The 18,047-nt window shown below is 60.4% G+C and overlaps 2 protein-coding genes and 1 long non-coding RNA gene across 4 annotated transcripts; 2 read left to right on the top strand and 1 right to left on the bottom strand.

Moving 5' to 3' along the window:
* Positions 1–15: 15 nt before the first annotated feature.
* On the top strand, positions 16–6,135 carry VPS28 (VPS28 subunit of ESCRT-I). 2 transcript variants are annotated; one of them, XM_019435197.2, is made up of 10 exons: positions 16–145; positions 2,606–2,673; positions 3,304–3,332; positions 3,445–3,482; positions 3,753–3,842; positions 4,605–4,710; positions 4,832–4,933; positions 5,478–5,531; positions 5,644–5,735; positions 5,823–6,135. In XM_019435197.2, the coding sequence occupies exons 2-10, from the start codon at positions 2,637–2,639 to the stop codon at positions 5,938–5,940; spliced, it is 666 nt and encodes a 221-aa protein (XP_019290742.1). In that variant the 5' UTR covers positions 16–145; positions 2,606–2,636; the 3' UTR covers positions 5,941–6,135. The 2 variants fall into 2 exon arrangements, with proteins under 2 accessions (XP_019290742.1, XP_019290740.1); XM_019435195.2 differs by having other exon boundaries at positions 122–215.
* Positions 6,136–9,994: 3,859 nt separating this feature from the next.
* SLC39A4 (solute carrier family 39 member 4) lies at positions 9,995–14,849 on the top strand. The gene is made up of 12 exons (XM_019435225.2): positions 9,995–10,568; positions 11,067–11,351; positions 11,821–12,016; positions 12,133–12,284; positions 12,376–12,547; positions 12,907–13,079; positions 13,238–13,375; positions 13,456–13,578; positions 13,806–13,860; positions 13,999–14,151; positions 14,258–14,445; positions 14,537–14,849. The coding sequence occupies exons 1-12, from the start codon at positions 10,371–10,373 to the stop codon at positions 14,663–14,665; spliced, it is 1,962 nt and encodes a 653-aa protein (XP_019290770.1). The 5' UTR covers positions 9,995–10,370; the 3' UTR covers positions 14,666–14,849.
* A 2,486-nt stretch (positions 14,850–17,335) lies between these two features.
* Positions 17,336–18,019, bottom strand: LOC109258371 (uncharacterized). Its single transcript, XR_002076297.2, has 2 exons — positions 17,575–18,019; positions 17,336–17,491 (listed from the first exon to the last, which is right to left on the bottom strand). It is a non-coding gene; the product is annotated as an uncharacterized LOC109258371 (long non-coding RNA).
* Positions 18,020–18,047: the final 28 nt, after the last annotated feature.

Genomic DNA, 18,047 nt, shown 5'->3' with positions numbered 1-18,047 from the left:
GTGCTCAGGGGCAGACCTTGGTGATCGAGCGTAGATTGCGGGAGCTAGGGGTAAATGCGTGCGCAGGCGCAAACGTCAAAGAGAGCGCCGAGCGGTCGATTGGGAGCGCGGCCGCGGGTCCCCCCGACGGGCAGAGCGAGCGCAGGTACCCCGGGCCGGGTGGGGCGAACTAGGAAGGGCCGGCTGAGCCGGATGGGAAAAGGCCGCTGGGCTAGGTCCGTGCGCGTCGTCTTGTCGCACAGGGTTCCCCTCGCGCCCAGGCACCTCATTCCTCATCTTGGGGTAGTCTCTTTAGTCCCGGCCCCGCCCGGCATTGCGAAGCCATTTCCCCGGGCTTGACGCCCCTGAGAGCGGCGTTCCCAGCGGGCGGGAGCCCCAGGCGTGTCCCGCGGGTGTCGGTCGGTCCCGAGCCGCACGCGGACCCCGCGTGCACCCTCCGCATCCGGTCGGGCCTCACCCCCACGGTCCGCCCCACTCGGGGCGCCTCATTGCTCGCTTGGACCCGGGGGCAGCCTGGGCGGCATCTACACAGTCAAATGTGGGCATTATCTAGAAACTCGCTTTTCGGTTCAGTGTCCGGCTTCTGAGATTTAGCTGTATGTTCGTTTGTAGCTAGGGGACATTCGTTTTCGCGACAGAGTCGAATCCCACCGTAGAACTGCAGGCGCTTTCTTTCCTTTATTTCTCCACTCTTCAGTACTCTTCGCCCGGGCACCCCCTCTTAGAAGTTCCGGATGGGTTGCTGAGTAGTCTCCCAGCTGCCACCCGCTGGACTTCTGTAATGCATCTGCCTTCCCTGACAAGATCCCTCCCTCGGAGAAGTGCTCCTTAACCCTTTCCCTCTGGTCCCTCTGATCCCTGGGTACCCTAGGGCTCCAGCCTGGGCTGCTTTCTCTCTTCGTTCCCCTGTTAATCGTCCCCTGTGTGACACCACCTACCCCCAGTGTCAGGCGTCAGCGGTGCTAGCTAGCCTGGCTTCTCCTCTGGCCTGAACTGCCTCAGCACACCCTGGATGACTGTGGAGCCTCTGGAACCCCACACAACAGCGCCAGGGCGAGCATTCCTGGGAGCCTGCTCCTTTTCCATCTCTTCCGACTCAGCTCACGTGACTGTCATTGGGCCAGAAAGAGGGGACTTGTTCTTGATTCCTTTTCTTTTTTTTTTTTTTTTTTTAATTTTTTTTTTCAACGTTTTTTATTTATTTTTGGGACAGAGAGAGAGACAGAGCATGAACGGGGGAGGGGCAGAGAGAGAGGGAGACACAGAATCGGAAACAGGCTCCAGGCTCGGAGCCATCAGCCCAGAGCCTGACGCGGGGCTCGAACCCACGGACCGCGAGATCGTGACCTGGCTGAAGTCGGACGCTTAACCGACTGCGCCACCCAGGCGCCCCTCTTGATTCCTTTTCAATTAACATTCTGTTTCAAATACTTCTTCAGTAGGTTTGGTTTCACGTCCAAAGCATGGCTGAAACTGACTCTAGGCACTGCATCAACTACCTGAGTGGGCAGGACCCTCCCAGCGGCCTCATGCTTTTGTTCTTGCTCAGCCCACTTCCTCACTGGGAGCCCCAAGAGCTTATGTTTAATCCGTCAGTGAGTCCCGCTGCGTTAGTATAAAACTCAGTTCTGATCGCCAGAGCTGTGTACCTTGGTTCCGCCTCCATCCTCATTCGGAAAGCTCTGTCCCCCACTTGTCTGTCCCTCTCACTGCATTTCTCTGAAAGGCCTTGTGTTATTTACGCTTTTCTCTCTGCCCAAATGCTCCTCCCCAGGTCTTCTGAAACTTGCCACCTTCTTATCTTCTGCCTTGCATCTTTCAGTGCACCCCCACCCCTCGCCACTGGTCTCTCCTCTCCTGAGATGCTCCTCAGCACCCACTTCCTCCTGACAGTCTCTAGGGCAGAACTGGTGTTCTTACCACAGCACGTAACACCTTGTGTGTTCATCACTATGATGTAGGCAGGCCAGGTCCAGGGGCTCAGAGGGGGTCCCTGCTGGACCAGCCAAGAGGGTCCTTACCTTCACACAGGTTAGAAATCAAATGTGAGCCAGAAGGAAGTGAGAACAGAGTTTATTGAATAGCATAACTGACAGAGCATAGCAGAGGGAGCATCTGGGAAATTCGGAAAGCAAAGAATAGTGAGTCTCTGGTTGGGGTCAGGAGTTTTTATTGAGGGTTATGTCCTCTCAGGCATCCAGACATCGGTCAGGACAAAGACATATCCTGGGGGTCTTGGCATCAAGATGTCTAAAGTCCCATGTCAATGGCCTGGAATATGCACAGGACAGCCTTGCCCGGTCACTCTTCAGATGTTATCTACTGTGCTGACTCCAAAGAAATTATTAACTTCTTGACCTTTACAAGGTAGACATACATCGTTTGTGCTATAAGGCATGTGCAAGGCAGGGGTACAGGTGCTAGCAAGAATAAGAGCAGAAAAGGAAACAAAAAAGCAGATATTCATGGAGTTCTTCAGTTCCCCTATCTCAGCTATCTCTTGTCTGACTCTGCTGAGGGCAGGGAAGCTCTTCATGAGGTCCAGCACATGAGACCCAGGGGTGTTAGGGGTCACCTTTGATTTGGCATTGGCTCTACTCCCCAGGTCTCTGCTGTGGCCACCTGAGCCCTACAAGATGTTTCACGGGATCCCAGCCACTCCAGGCATGGGAGGTGAGTGTGGCCCAAGCTGGACCCAGGGACCCAGAGGGTCCAGGCTTTCAGGCCCTGCTGCAGAGGCCAAGGGTTGGGGGGGGGGGGGTGGGGGAGGAGCTATAAGTGTCTCCCCCATACAAGCCTCAGTGGGCAGCTAGGGACTGGTGCAGTTTATCACCAGGGGGCCCAGAGATGACCTCCAGGTGGGACCCACTTGGCACAAAGATAAGAGCTTTAGTGTGGCTGGAACCTCAGGGGGTTCTGGGTATCCTGGAGTCAAGCCAGGGGAAAGGTCACAATGCATGTGACAAACATCATTTGTGCCCTGTCCCTGCACCATAAGCAAGGTGTGGTGACCCTGCTGTAGAGTGAGGTAACTGAGGAGCAGCGGTGGAATGAGGAGCCAGGCCTGGCATGTGTCTCCCTGGCTCCAGAGGAATGTCGTGTGCTCAGGTCCCCCACCCCGCGACAAGTTGGTGGGGTGCTGGGAGTAGAATTCTATCTTCCAGCTCCCTCTGGGCTCTTTGGGATGTTTCACAGGGTGAGGCCTTGGGTGGGCTAATGAAATGGGGCTGGGATTAGGGCCAGTGGACAAGCCCCCTGGGGTTGCCTTTGTGGCCAGCTGGCTAGCTCTCTGCTCTGTTGCAGCCCCTGGAAACAAGCCGGAGCTATATGAGGTGAGTGGCAGATGTCCACCTGGCCAGCATTGGCCAGCGCCTGTGTGAGCCTCACCTAGACCCCGCAGCCACCCTGGTACCATGGGCTGACACGCTATCCTCTCTCCAATAGGAGGTGAAGCTGTACAAGAACGCCCGGGAACGGGAGAAGTGAGTCCCGCCCCTGGACTGCCCCCACCCAGCGCACACACACACACACACACACACCATGTTCACCTGCCTCCCCTGAGTGACTTCCCCCAACCTCTGGACCACCCCCATTCTGGGGTCAGGCTGGCGAAACAGTTCCCAAGGAGCCTCTGCTGGGGCAGGGGGGGAGAGGCCGCTGAAATGCAGAGCTCTGCCACAGCTTCACCCTGGGAGGGCTAGTGCCCTCCCTGGGCTTTGGTAGCCGTGGCCTGATGGACACACTGTCCTCAGATATGACAACATGGCGGAGCTGTTTGCGGTTGTGAAGACAATGCAGGCTCTGGAGAAGGCATACATCAAGGACTGCGTCACCCCCAATGAGTGAGAGCTCGCTGACCTTGCACCGGTGATAAGAGCCAGTCTGTGGAAGCTTGTTTCTGCCTTCCAGGGCTTGGGTGCTCAGGAGGAAGCAAGAGCAGGGGTCTGAGGCCTGAGCTGGGGATTCGTATGGTTCCTGCCTCCTCCAGGCTGTGAGGGGGTCCACTCCTGTGGGAACCACCCAGCACAAGGAGGCTGCCCCTGGGTGCTTGTGGCTTTGGCACCGTCTCAGCCAGGAAGTCCTAGTCGTGGTACAGAAGTGTCTCAGGAGGAGAGACCTGTCCACCACCTTGGTCGGGGGTTCCCCCTGCGCCGGGGGCTCTCCCTGGGCACAGATGTCCTCATTGACAAAAGGGCTTCAGAAGGCAAGCAGAAGGGTCAGGGAGGTCAGCATGTGAGGCGCTGTTGGCCAGGCCTGGCACTTAGGAGATACACGGGGCCTTTGTTCAGTGAGATAGGCCTGCCTTGTAGGTCCACAAGCTGTCGATGTGGAGGTGTGGCCAGTGTATTCCAGAAGAGGGGGCTGGCCAGGCTTCTGCCTGGGTCTGGGCTCATCCCGTGTGGCAGCCAGCCATATTTGGGCCACTTCCCTCTTCTGCTTACTGTCCTCCCAAGGCCTTGTATTTAGACTCCAAGGGAAGCCTCAGCCTTCGTGGCCCATCTCTGATCTCTCAGAGCTGCCCTGTGTCTGGATGGGCCGAGAGAGAGAGGAGGTGTGGGCAGGGCTAGCCTGTACTGAGGGCAGCAGCCTGGCCCTCTCCCTAGGTACACTGCAGCCTGTTCTCGGCTCCTGGTCCAGTACAAAGCCGCCTTCCGGCAGGTTCAGGGCGCAGAAATCAGCTCCATTGATGAATTCTGCCGCAAGTTCCGTGTGAGTGAGCTGGCCCCTCCATTTCCCGGGGAACAGCAGGCGGGAGGTGTGGGTGCTGTTGGGGAGGGTCTGGCCAGCTGCCCTGTGAGGCCCAGTACCCATGGTACCCGCCCTCCCTCAGCTGGACTGCCCCCTCGCCATGGAGAGGATCAAAGAGGACCGTCCTATCACCATCAAAGACGACAAGGGCAACCTGAACCGCTGCATTGCAGACGTGGTCTCGGTGCGCTCCCGCGGCCTCGGGGAGCTAGGAGGGGCCAGGGGGGCTCCTGCGGCCTCGGGGGCCTACGAGAGGTCAGGGGGGCCAACGCTGCCTGCCGTGGCCACCGTGTACACAGAAGCCCGGGGCTCCCAGGGCTGCGCAGCCCTCACACACACCAGGAGGGGGTCTTCACAGTTAGGAATGAGGGGTGGGCAGGACTTTCTCCCTGGGCAGCATCCAAGAGACCCCTGTGGGAGGCACCGAGGGTCAGTGCAGCCAGGGTTCCCATGCACCCACAGCTCCAGGAGGCCTAGCCAAAACCCTGTGGGCCAGGTGGCCTAGAGGAGAGCTCATGGGCTATGGGAACAGGGGGGACCAGCAGGCACCCAGTGACCAGATCGCCAAGGAGAGAGGCCGAGGAGGGAGACAACGGGCCAGACGGGCTGGGTGGGGGCTGACCTGGGCCTGGCCCCGCAGAGGAACCAGGCCCGCGAGCTGCAAGGAGTCCCCCACCCTGAGCCCCTACGGCGGGTCTGTGGTACCTCACACACACACTTCTTCCCAGCTCTTCATCACGGTTATGGACAAACTGCGCCTGGAGATCCGTGCCATGGATGAGGTGCGGCTCCCGGAGGGGACAGAGGGATGGAGGGATGGCTTGGAGAAGGGAGTGGCAGGGGCGGGGGTAGGAGAGGGTTCCTGGCAGAGGAAGCCGAGCGTCCTGTCCACAGATCCAGCCTGATCTGCGGGAGCTGATGGAGACCATGCACCGCATGAGCCACCTGCCCCCCGACTTCGAGGGCCGCCAGACCGTCAGCCAGTGGTGAGCATCCCTGCCCGAGACTTCCCTGCCCCGTCAAGGACCGAGAAGCCCCTCCCGTGCACACACCTCAGTGCTGTGCTCCCACAGGCTGCAGACCCTGAGCGGCATGTCGGCCTCTGATGAGCTAGATGACTCCCAGGTGCGCCAGATGCTCTTTGACCTGGAGTCGGCCTACAACGCCTTCAACCGCTTCCTGCATGCCTGAGGCCCCCTGTCCCGGGGTCTGGGGAGGAAGGCTCTCCGGTGGGCCCGGTGGAGGGGCCGCGGCTGCGCTCCACGCTCGACCCCTGGATGGTCTGCACGCGCCTTGCTGTTCATAGCAGCTCTTCCGTCTGTGTGTCCGTCCACCCCAGAGCTCTGTCCCTGCCCTCCCCACAATAAAGATGCTTTCTGACCCCCCCCCCCAATGCCTGCTGTGGCTGCCCTCCCCCAGCCGGGCCCGCCCTGCCTTTTTGTCTTCCCTCTGGGCCTCGGGTGGGATCCTGCCTCGCTGGAGCACAGAGGTTCTGAACGTGTGGCCCGTTCCTCAGGAAAGGGTCTGACGCCAGCTTCCCTGGGTGATTGGGGGCAGGGGCCAGGTAAGGCTTGAATCTGACCACAGAGGAGGCTGCCTTTCACATCTGCTTCCCCACCCTTCACCTGAGAGCTCTAAGCAGCTGGGGGGCCAGAGCACTGCTGTGCTGCCCCCGGTACCTCTCCCTGCCCTGGGGGACGCCACAGGCCAGTGCAGGGCCTTGTCCTTGTAGTGGTTCACCGGGGCCCCAGTAGATGACTCACGGGACAGACAGTTTGTCCTGCCCACCACAGAGGGTGTCCCTTGCTCGGGAGCAAGGTCAGGTGGGGGAAGCAACAGTCCTTGGGTGGGGACACGGGTGTTCACAGGCCGATGCTGGCTCAGTTACCAGTGTTTACTGCACCTGCTGCGAGGCCAGGGGCTGTCAACCCTGCAGAAGCCCTGGCCCCCGGCGTCACAGCCACCTCCTCACAGGCAGCTGGCAGCAAGCCACAGACCAAGCCTCTGGATTCCAGGGTGCATCGTGTCACGTTTTGGCAACTATGGCATCGGGATGAGGGACAGGCTAGAGCTTAATTGTAGCATTCCTTTTTCCTAGTGGTACTTCTGGATGTCTGTAGCATTAAAGGCAATTAAATAAGGTGTGTAGTATTTCGGATGGTGATAAAGTTGTCTTTGTGTGAACTGGCTGCCAGTTGGGGAGGTGCCATTTTGCACGGGGCAGGCGGTCAAGGATAGCAGAGTCGGCAAGGAAGAGAGGAGTAGAGAGCCATTTGGAAGAAGGGGGGCAGAGAGGCCAGGTGAGGACTTGGGATTGTACCTAGAGCCCTGGATGCCAGCAGGGGCCGCAGAGCGGAGGCGTGCCCCATGTCCTTTGGGTCTTAGTAGGGAAAGACAGCAGAGAGAGGTGACTGGCATGGGGGGCCTGGCCCATTGGGGGTTGAGGGGGCAGAGAAGGGTCCTTGGGTTCTGGGCGTGGGCTGTGCTGTGTGTCACACCCACAATGTTTGCTGCTGGGCTGGATGCGGTGTGTGGTGAACACCCAGGCCTTGCACTAGGACAGCTAGACGGAGGAGCTCCTGTGGACATGTGGACATCTGCATCAAGAGGGGCTCCGTGAGGGTGTGGCCAGAGCTGTCGGCATAGGCGGAATCGAATTGTGTCAGCTGGCCAAGGGCATCAGGTGGGTGGCTGGACATCAGAAGCTGGAGTTTCAGAATGAAGGAAGTGAACACGATGAAGGCTTTTTAGCTCCATGGCAAAAACTCACTCTGATAGGTGCCAGGAACTGTACCCAAGAGGCCCTGGGACTGGTACTGTCACACTTGGAGGTTGGGGATAGAAACACCACAAAGGAGCTGAAGAAGGGATGGCTGGGGCCAAGGAAACCCAGAGACGTCCTAGCCGCGGACAAGCAGCTGGGTCCAGGGCAGACTGAGATGGGGAAACTCGCCACTAAGAGGCCTGGGGAGCCCTCGGGGACTTTGACAGGATTGGGGAGGGGGGGGCTTCAGGGGAGCCTGGAAGAGACTGCCAGTGCCAGAGACCCCAGATCCTGATGTCGATGGCAGCTGAAGGGGCAACGGGGGTTGTTTTGGTGGATACGGTTTTTTGTTTTTATTGTAATTAAGCGCAACACAAAATTTGCCTTTTTTGGTAAAGATTTTATTTTTGTGTGTGTGGGGCTTGAACTCCACAACCCTGGGATCAAGAGCCACACGCTTTACCGACTGAGCCAGCCAGGCGCCCCGACCATTTTAAACGTTTTAAAGCTCGGCGGCATGAAGTACACTAAGAATGCTGTACAGCGATCACCGCATCCAGACAGAAACTGTCCTCAGTAAACACTAACTCCCCGTTCCCCTTCCCCAGCCCCTGGCCGCCACCATCCTGCCTTCTGTCCCTAGATTTTGACTAGGTGCCTCCTACAAGTGGAGTCATACAGGGTTTCTTTTTTTGCGATTGGCTTATTCATGTTGTACATGTGTCAAAAATTTTTTAAAGCGCTATCCCCAATGTGGCGCTTGAATTCACGACACTGAGATCAAGAGTCACAGGCTGTACCAACTGAGCCTGCCAGATGCCCCTAAGTTTCCCTCCTTTTTAAGGCTGAGGTCGCCCTCCCCCCACCCCCCATTCATGCTGGATGGCACCACAGTGTGATATCCCTGGGTCCTAAGGAGGGGCTGGGGCAGAGGAGATAGGAAGAGCCTGCCAGGGTTCCCATTATATTACATAGACCGTATTTCATCCATCCATCCATCCTTCAGTGGACACCTGGGTTGTTTCTGTGTTTTGGAGGTTGAACTAGTGCTGCTATGGACACAGGTGTGTTTGAAGACAGGAGGGACTGCAGTGTGTGTGTTGGATGATGGGATGATGTAGGAAGGGCCCAGGGACACGAGAGAGGGTGCAGCACCCAGAGGGGGACCCCAGCACCAGGGAGGGGGCAGTCAGATGTGCAGGGGCACTGGTGATGCCTTCTGCGGCCGCTCTGGGCTGGGATGGAGGGCATCTGCTGGGAGAGGTGGAGGGTGCATGAAGCAAAGGAATATGGGCCAGCATGAAGTTCCTGAGGTCAAAGGGGCTGCCCCAGGGAGTGCCAGCCACAAGCCTCAATGGCTCAGGCGGTTCTGCCACTCAGCCCAGGGGCCTGGGAAGGCCAGCCTAGAAGGCTGGTCTGAGATCTTTGCCCAGAAGCTAATAGACCCTTGAGCAGTGGGTGGCCTGAGGCAGCAGCCGGGTCCCCAATTCCTGCTGCAGCCAGCCCCGTGGTCCTGGTGCAGTGGGGTAGGAAAAAGGCCAGTTTGTGCCTACAGTCTTCAGAGTGCCTGAATCTCTCCAGCTTCCCTCCTTGCTGACTCAGGGTTCCAAGAATCATCCAAATCCCTGGCAGGCTCTTCCTATTTCCTCTGCCCCAGCCCCTTCTTAGGACCCAGGGGTATCACACTGTGGTGCCATCCAGCATGAATGTGTGTGGGGGGGTGGCGACCTCAGGCCCAGGACTCTGCCCTCAGCATGATGCCCTGCCCTGGGCCCACGGGACTCTGGGGACAGAGTCCCTTGGGCCTTGGCTCCCAGCTGCCCCAGGGCTTCACCTCTTCCATCCCAACCACACCTCACAGGGCTCAGGGTCAGTGGCCAGCTGAACCAGGTGGGGAAGGGGACGCCCACACGCTCCCTCCAGGAAGCAAAAAAAAAAAAAAAAAAAAAAACAAACCCACGAAGGCTGCCCTGAGACCTGGCCAGGGGTGCAAGCTGGCTCCCTGGGGCCTGCCCCTCCCCTGCACTGCCAACCAGGCAGAGATAAGCCAAGAGGTTCAAAGGCCAGAGACGGAGCCAACAGGGAGGGGCAGGTGCAGAGCTGGCAGTCACAGCCCTCCCTGGAGCCCCTGGGCCTGGAGCTTGGGATCCTGCCCCGCTTCCTCCTGCCAGGAAAGCCCAAGAGACCTCTGCCAGGAGGCAGCAAGCAGAAGGCCCAGTGGGCTCCCCTTGTGTCCTGTGGGGATTTGGCCATTTCCTCAGGCATTTTCCCCAGAGTTTGGGAAGGGGAGGACGACTCCCCAACACATGGGAGAAGAGGGCCCCACCTCCCCACCCCCAACTGGGACCTAAGGCTAAGGGTGGGGTGAGGGTGTCTAAGCTGCCTGAAGCAAGGAAGCCAAGCAGGGAAGGGGCTGGGAGGGGAGTGGGGCAGGGGTGTGTTCAGGCCTCTCAGGTGGAATGTTGGGGACCTCTGGCCCAGGCCCCCCTTGTTGGCGGCAGACCTTAGAGAGAGGGTTACCCCTCGGGCATAGAAAACGCAGCCCTGCCCCACAGTTCTGCAGAGCCACAGACAAGCTAGCAGATGCCCAGGCTGTCCTTGCAGAGGAAGGGGCCCAGCTCTTGCCCCCCACGGGCAGTGGCTCCAACCTCGGGGAGGACCTGTGGCTGGAATGGTTAACCTGAGGTGCCTTAGTCAGCCAATCACAGAGCCCTGCAGGAAAAATACCTGGGAGAGGTCCTCACGCGTTCGGGCGGGTCAGAGCCCAGCCCCAGTCCGGCCCTAGGCGACCCGAGAGCCCCAGCCAGCCCTGGCGTCAGCGGCCTCCCCAGAGCACAGAGTGCACAGGGGCCTCAGCATGACCATGACAGTCCTGGTTCGACTCCAACTGGGGCTGCTGCTCTCCGTGCTGATGGTGACCATGGTGGCAGCTCAGCCTACCCGTCTGCTGACCTTGCTGTCCTCGGGCCAGGGTGTTCTGGACCGTGTGGTGCTGGGCAGCCTGTTAAATACACTGGCGGACCGTGTGCACTGCGCCGACGGGCCGTGTGGAAAGGTAATTGCCGCACCCGATGGGTCCCCCAGCCCAGGCCCGCTCCGCCCCAGGGCTGGAAGCAAAGGGCCTGGGCAAACTCCAGGAGGCGGGCCGAGGCGAGGCCGGGTGGCCAAGCACCCAGGCCCTGCCTGCAGGCCAGCGCCCACCTTCCTCTGCTCTGAGTTCAGACAGGCCTGCGCTCCCAGGATCGGGGGCTGTGACGGATACATATAGCTCCAGGATCCCAGGGCTGCCTCCTCCGTCAGTCCCCAGGCCATCAAACTGGCAGTGGTTCCGGGAAGAAGCCACCCTGGGATGGGTGGACCACTGCCCCGAGCCCTTTTGTGTGTGTGTGTGTGTGTGTGTGTGTGTGTAATCGAGAGGGTGGTGACGGTGGGAGTGTGTGAGAGAGTGATGATGGAGGGGTGGGTGGGAGAGGGGGAGGGCGAGACCAGTGTGTATGGGCCCCACAGGGAAGCAGGCAGCTTCCTGACCGTAGGCACCTGTCTCTGCCCATAGTGCCTCTCTGTGGATGATGCCCTGGCCCTGGGCAGGCCTGAGAAGCCAGGGCTCCCCGGGGGGGCAGTCCTGGAGCACAGGCACATCGCCCGCTTCAGTGCCGCCGCTGCCCTCTACCTCAGTGACCCCAAGGGCACGTGTGCAGATGTCCAGGCTGGCCGCTGGGCCACCCGTGCTGACCATCTCTTGGCCCTGTTGGAGGGCCCCAAGGCCCTGACCCCAGGCCTGAGCAGGCTGCTGCAAAGGATTCAGGCCCAGGCTGCTGGCTGGCCTGCTGCAGAGAAGGTGAGGGCCTGGGTAGGTGGGGCAGAGGGACTAGATGGGGAAGACCTAAGGGGATCCATGGAGAAAGGAGACCACTTGGGGGGTTGGGCCTGGCTGCAGTGGGCAGAACATCCCACAAAGCCTTCCTGGACACCTGGGGGAGTCTGGGGACCTACTTGGGAGGCTGAGGGATCACAAATGGATGTCCGATACCACTCAGGACAGGGAGCTGGGGAGCCCCCGGGGCCCTCATCAGACAGGGGCTGAGAAGAATCCTGGGCCCATAGGGAGGGCCCTCGGGGAGGGGTCAGACCCAGCACAGGCCGTAGGCTGGCAGGGTTAGGTGGTGGTGCTCTGAGAAGCCTGATCTGGCACCATGTTAGGGCGGGTCTCGGGGTCGGTGGCATGCAAGGGCACTAGGGTTGATGGCAGAGCTGGAGGCCAGGAAGGCCACCCTGCAGGCAAGGCTGAGCCCTGACCCTTCCCTCAGGCCTGTGTGGACCTGCCCCAGCTGCTGGAGGAGGCAGCAGGGGCAGGAGCTCCCAGCAACCCTGGCCTGGTCCTGGCCGCCCTGTTGGACCATGTCAGCGGTGGGTCCTGTCTCCATGCCCTGCCGACCCCCCAGTACTTTGTAGACTTTGTGTTCCGGCAGCACAGTGGCGAGAATCCCAACATCACACTGGCTGGTGAGGCTGTGGCGGGGCCAGAGAGTTGGGAGTACCCTGAGTCCCCGACCTCCATGTCCTTGGGGAGGGCAGGCCTGGAGCCCATACACACTTTGTGATTCTGTCCCCCCTGCCAGAGCTGGAGGCCTTGATGCGGCGCCTGGGGGTAGGGAGAGTGGCGGAGACACACAGTGACCACAGCGACCATGGTCATCTGGGAAAGGGGGCCAACCACCAGGGCCCTGTGCCCCCTGCCACCCCTAACGGCAGCTCCAGCATGTGGGACACAGTGAGCAGCCCATGCACCACCGTCCTGGGGAGAGGTGGGGGGGCTCATGGGTCTGCTCAGGTCCCCGACCCCCTTTCCTGCCACCCCTCAGGTATGCCTGAGTGCCAGTGAAGTGATGGCCGTGTACGGGCTGTCTGAGCAGGCGGGGGTGACTCCAGAGCTCTGGGCCCAACTGAGCCCGGCCCTGCTCCAGCAGCAGCTAAGTGGGGCCTGCAGCCCCCAGTCCAGTCCCCCCACTCGGGACCAGCTCAGTCAGGCGGAAAGTGAGTGCCTGCCTCCCCAGTTGTGCCTGCTTGCCGTACCCATCGGTGCTGGGTGCTGGTGCCACAGAGGTGGGGCCTCACGGGGAGGAGGAAGTGGCCGCTGGGCTAGGGGAGGGGTGGGCAAAGCCGGGCCAGGGCTGGCAAGAGAAAGTGGCATGGGAATAGAGGGGTCACAGGGAAGTGTGGGGGCCTAGATGGGTAGGGGATGGGGCTTTAAAGGTTAGCATAAGCAGAGGAATGGCCGGAGCCTGACCACGTGCATCCCTGGTGAGCTGGCTCCTGGGCCCTGCTTGGACACCCTCCCCTGGGAAGCAAGAAAGGCTCTCATCTCAGCCCTGTGGCCCCCGCTCCCTCTCCAGGATATCTATATGGCTCCCTAGCCACGCTGCTCATCTGCCTCTGTGCCATTTTCGGCCTCCTGCTTCTGACCTGTGCCACCTACAGCGCTGCCTCCCACTACATCATCCAGACCTTCCTGAGCATGGCTGTGGGTGCACTCACTGGGGATGCCGTCCTCCACTTGACGCCCAAGGTCAGCCCGCTGCCCCTCCCTCCCCAGACGGGAATTTCCCTGCCCAGTCCTTCGAGGCCCATCCTCCTGGAGCCCTTCCTGTCTCCCTGGCCTCTCCGTCCTTGTCCCCAGGGGTGGGGTGGGGTGGGGGAGGCCTTAAAGCCCCCTTCCCTCCCCAGGTGCTAGGGCTGCACACGCACAGCGGGGAGGGCCTTGGCCCACAGTCCACCTGGCGCCTTGTGGCCATGCTGGGTGGCCTCTACACCTTCTTCCTGTTTGAGAACCTCTTCAACCTCTTGCTGCCCCTGGACCCTGAGGTCAGGTGGGAGCTGGACGTGGTGGGTGGATGGGGCGGAGTCAGGGAGGCCCATCGGGCCCTGAGCCACTGTCCCCACAGGACTCAAAGGATGGGCCCTGCAGCCACAGCCACGGTGGCCACAGCCACGGAGTGTCCCTGCAGCTAGCGCCCAGCGAGCTCCGGCCGCCTAAGCAGCCCCACGAAGGCTCTCGCGCAGACCTGGTGAGCTGGCCCTTCCCCGATGTCTCCATCCCACATGGAGTTTCCCCTGCAAGAACCCCTTTCTGCCCCTGCCCCCGCCCCCGCCCCCGCCCCCGCCCCCGCCCCCGCCTCCACCCCAGCGCTTCTGTCCATGGCCTCCTCTGTTGCTGATCAGGAGACCCAGCCCCGCCACGCCCCTCCTCACCTCCCTGCCCAGGGGCTCATCCACACGGACCTACCCCCTCCAGGTGACAGAGGAGAGCCCGGAGCTGCTGAGCTCGGAGCCCCGGAGACTGAGCTCAGGTGAGCCCCGAGGGAAGCCCCAGAAGGATTAGGGGCTACGGATTTGTGCAGAGCGCCAGCGCGGGCCGGGGGAGCAGAGGTGGGGGCGCCGAGGTGGGGGACCAGGTCGGCGCCGACCCACGTCCACCACACCCGCAGAGCTGAGATTGCTGCCCTACGTGATCACGCTGGGCGACGCCTTGCACAACTTCGCCGATGGGCTCGCCGTGGGCGCCGCCTTCGCGTCCTCCTGGAAGACCGGGCTGGCCACCTCGCTGGCGGTGTTCTGCCACGAGGTGCCACACGAGCTAGGTGAGCAGCGCGAGGCAGGGCCTGGGGACCCGGCCGCCGGCCAGGGGCGGGGCCTGCCCGGCTGCGGGCGGGGCTCTCGGCCTGACCCCCGCTCCGCCCACCCCAGGGGATTTCGCCGCCCTGCTGCACGCGGGGCTGTCGGTGCGCCGGGCTTTGCTGCTGAACTTGGCCTCAGCGCTGACTGCCTTCGTCGGCCTCTACGTGGCGCTCGCTGTCGACGTTGGAGAGGACAGTGAGGCCTGGATCCTGGCGGTGGCCACTGGCCTCTTCCTCTACGTGGCGCTCTGCGACATGGTCAGGACGGAGGGCGGGAGTCGGCTGCCCTGGGGGTGAGCCGAGCAGGGGCTCAGAGCTGGTCGCTCACCTGTGCCTAACTCCTCCTCAGCTTCCAGCCATGCTTCATGTGCGGGACCAGCGGCCCTGGCTCCTCTTCCTGCTGCACAACATGGGTCTGCTGGGCGGCTGGACCGTCCTGCTGCTGCTGTCGCTGTATGAGGACAAGATCACCCTCTGATGCCCACCCCCCTACTCTCGGGCCCTTGATGCTGGCTGCTGGCCCCCTGGGCTATCTCAGCTCCTTGGGTCTGCTAGCCAGTGTGGAACCTGTAGCTGGGTACCCAGAGAGCCCCAGGCCTTTGAGAGTCTCCCTCTCACATGCCCCAGCATCCCTATTCAATAAAAATATTCTTGCCCTTGGAGCCCAGCTGCTTTCCTTGCTGTTAGGGAAGTTTCTCCCACCAAGAAAGGCAGCGGGGGGGGGGGGGGGGGCAGTACCTCTCTTTCCCCCTGGGGCTCCGATGAGGCACCAGGAGCCTGTGCTAAGGGATCTCCAGGCAGCCAGCCCGTCCTGCGCGGGGAAATGTGGGAGCCCTGTGTGGGGAGTGGACTCAGAAATTGGCCAGAGTCTGCAGGTAGCAGGGGGACCCGGTCTCCAATCAGGAATCAGACTTGTTTACTTCTTACAGAAGGGCCGAAACAAGCACCGTGCTCACAGAGACGAGGGTTTATCACTACTAGGAGGTAGTCGGACCCGAGTATGTGACAGCCCGTGGTCAGTGGGGCCCCAGCCCCTTCTGACTCTGCTGCACTGTCCTCGGCACAGTGTCCATCCTCAGAGACCCTTGTAGTCCCCTAAGGCTGTAGCTCAGCCTATCACAAATTAGGTGCCTTAAAACAACAGAAATGTATTTTCTCACAGTTCTGGAGGCAGAAGTCTAAATTCAAGGTGTCCGTAAGCCGTGCTCCTTCTCAACTCTCTATTTTTTTGATGTTTATTTGTTTTGAGAGAGCATGAATGAACAAGTGGGGGTGGGGCAGAGAAAGAGAGAGAATCCCAAGCAGGCTCTGTGCTGATAGCACAGACGCGGGGCTTGAACTCATGACCTGAGGTGGAATCAAGAGTCGGATGTTCAACCAGCTGAGCCTCCCAGGTGCCCCTGCTGCTCGACTCTCTAGAGACAATCTATCACACGAGGCTGTCCTGGCTTCTGGCGGCCACGTGTGGTTTGGGTCTTGTAGCAGGCATAGCTCCAGAGTCTTCCTCCATCTTGTGACCTTCTCTGTTGTCTCTTCTCTTCTGATGACACCAGTCCTACCGATTACCAGCGTGCCTACTCCAGTATGACCTCATCTGAACTAATTCCATCTGTCGATGATTCTATTTCCAAATAAAAGTCACATTTGGAAGTACCGAGGGTTAGGTTTCCAACATATCTTTTTTGGGGATCACAATTCAATCCACAACACCCCTCACGGTCCAAAATGGCTGCCAGAGCTCTAGCCCTTAAATGCACTTTCCAGGTAGCAGAAAGGAGGTGGGAGGAAAGACCAAAAAGAGGAAGGGGTCCAGGGGACATCAGATTCGGCCTGTTGTTCACACACACACACACACACACAAAAGCGCGAGAGTAGAAGTCAGTCTTATGTTACGCTCCGTGGGTCCACCTGTGCTGGAGGGAGGTGGAGGCTGAATGCCAGTAATCTGTGGCAAAGCGGGCAGAAAAGGCCATATCTGAGAACTCCCGGGCCTGACCCCGGTAGACAGACGCTCCGGCCTCTCCAAGAGGTATTGATTCTCCAAGAATCTTCACCAACAGCACAAAAGAGAAGTGTGGGAATTACCACCTTCCTCCTAAACCTGGTCTACAACACGGAGATGGCCTCTTGGCACAGAAGGAAGGTGCAGAAAAACCACTGACTCCCAGCACAGCCTCAGAGGAGCAAGAGCATGGCCTGTAGTGTCCACTAGCCCCAGGGCCCAAGCTCAGGGTCAGCGGGCAAGGCCAGGGCTTGTACTGGCATTCCCCCCCGCCCCCGCCCCCCCCCCCCCCCCAACGCCAGCCTTGGACGATTCTTCAGCCCATCATGGTCCCTCCCCAGCAACTTCAAGCCCCAGATCTGCTGATAGGCCCCTACCTTCATCTCTCACTGAGAAAGTACATCCACCAGGCAGGCTCACCTCTGTCTTCCCACTGCCAACCTTGCAACCTCCTGGTTTCGCTGCCCACCTCCTCCTCTCCTCTGACTGGGATGGAGCCTCATCCTATCCACCGCTGCCCTCCCCGGGACTGTGCTCCTTCAGGATCTCCAGCCCTCTCTGCACTGACCACCTCTCTCACAGATGAGTTCTTGTTCATTTGTTAGGGCATTTTCCAATGTGCCAAGCTCCAGTCCAAGGGTTCTGTGGGCCCTGATTTTTTCAATCATCACAGACGTCCTATGATGTGGGCACCATGACTGTGCCCATCTGACAGAGATACCAAAACTTAGTGTCCCGGCTACAGTTTTTCTTATGACCTTTAAAGGGGTTTGGTGTGGCTCAGGGGTCACACACCTGCCTGGGCATTCGAGTGATCCCTTTGTCCACTACAAAAGGGTCAGCCTTGTTGCTGACACGAGCAAGTGGGCAGATATGGGTGCAACATAAACCCATGTTTCTATGTCATTTTCTTGGGTGTAACTATACTTCCTTTTTTTTTTTTTTTTTTTCCTCATTATAATTTTTATTCGAGAGAGAGAGCGCGCGCGAGCACACACAGGAGCACGGGAGAAGGGCGGGGGGAGGGGGGGGGTGGGAGAATCCCAAGCAGGCTCCTGGCTCAGCGCACAGCCGGGACGTGGGGCTGGATCCCATGACTCTGATCATGCCCTGAGCCGAAATCAAGAGTCAACAGACTGAGCCACCCAGACGCCCCTTACTTGTTTTATTTATTATTCCATTCCTAAGTCCCAGGTCTGTACAACGGTACCCGCGGCGAGTCCCTGCCAAGCGAGGAGACATCCCCGTTAGCTGTGCTTGGTCGTGGCTCCAGAGTCTTCCACGTGGGCAACTGTGCTGGGCCTGGGGAGCGAGCAGAGGACGGGAAGGGCGAAAATCGCTGCCCTGGGGCGAGCGCTCACGTTGTAGAGGGCGGACCGGCATACCTGCAGGGCCAGACCTCCTCGGGAGGCGGCAGGGGCGCGGCCAGTCATCTCTCCGGGAAGCTTTCCCGATCCCCGGACTGCTCGGGCCTCCTCCGCACTCGCGGCCCGTGCCGAGAGCCTCACTGGGCGCGTGTCTTCCCTCACGGCCTCCACACCGCGAGGCCCTCCTGGCCCACCCGGGCACCGCGTCTCGCCCACGCGGGCTTGGTGGGGGCAAGTCGCCTCTTCCTGCGGCCTAGACCCTCCTCGGTGACCCCACCCTGCGTCGGGGAAGAGCGGCCCCCAGCCCAGCGGGCCCTGAGCCGCCGCACCCCCAGCCCCGTTTCCAACCCCGCCGCCGGCTTCTCCAGGGAGCCGAGTGCAGAGCGAGCTCGGGGTTTCGGGGCTCCGGACGCAGAGCCTCGGAGCGGAGCCGCGAGGCTGCCCTGCCACCCCCTAGCCACCGGGGGTCGCTGTCGCGCGCGCAGCCACTC

This window comes from Panthera pardus, unplaced genomic scaffold (assembly GCF_024362965.1).
Source record: "Panthera pardus isolate Hobbes unplaced genomic scaffold, ASM2436296v1 HiC_scaffold_7, whole genome shotgun sequence".
Classification (NCBI taxonomy): Eukaryota; Metazoa; Chordata; class Mammalia; order Carnivora; family Felidae; genus Panthera; species Panthera pardus.
This window is presented reverse-complemented; position numbering and strand designations above follow the sequence as displayed.

Bases quoted from the DNA above. Each gene is read 5' to 3' on its own strand.
- SLC39A4 (XM_019435225.2), top strand. From the start codon at position 10,371: ATGACCATGACAGTCCTGGTTCGACTCCAACTGGGGCTGCTGCTCTCC. The intron at 12,285-12,375 runs GTGAGCAGCCCA...GCCACCCCTCAG, and splicing joins GCTCCAGCATGTGGGACACA to GTATGCCTGAGTGCCAGTGA. The intron at 13,376-13,455 runs GTCAGGTGGGAG...CTGTCCCCACAG, and splicing joins TGCTGCCCCTGGACCCTGAG to GACTCAAAGGATGGGCCCTG.
- VPS28 (XM_019435195.2), top strand. From the start codon at position 193: ATGGGAAAAGGCCGCTGGGCTAG. The intron at 3,333-3,444 runs GTGAGTGGCAGA...TCTCTCCAATAG, and splicing joins ACAAGCCGGAGCTATATGAG to GAGGTGAAGCTGTACAAGAA. The intron at 3,843-4,604 runs GTGAGAGCTCGC...CCCTCTCCCTAG, and splicing joins GACTGCGTCACCCCCAATGA to GTACACTGCAGCCTGTTCTC.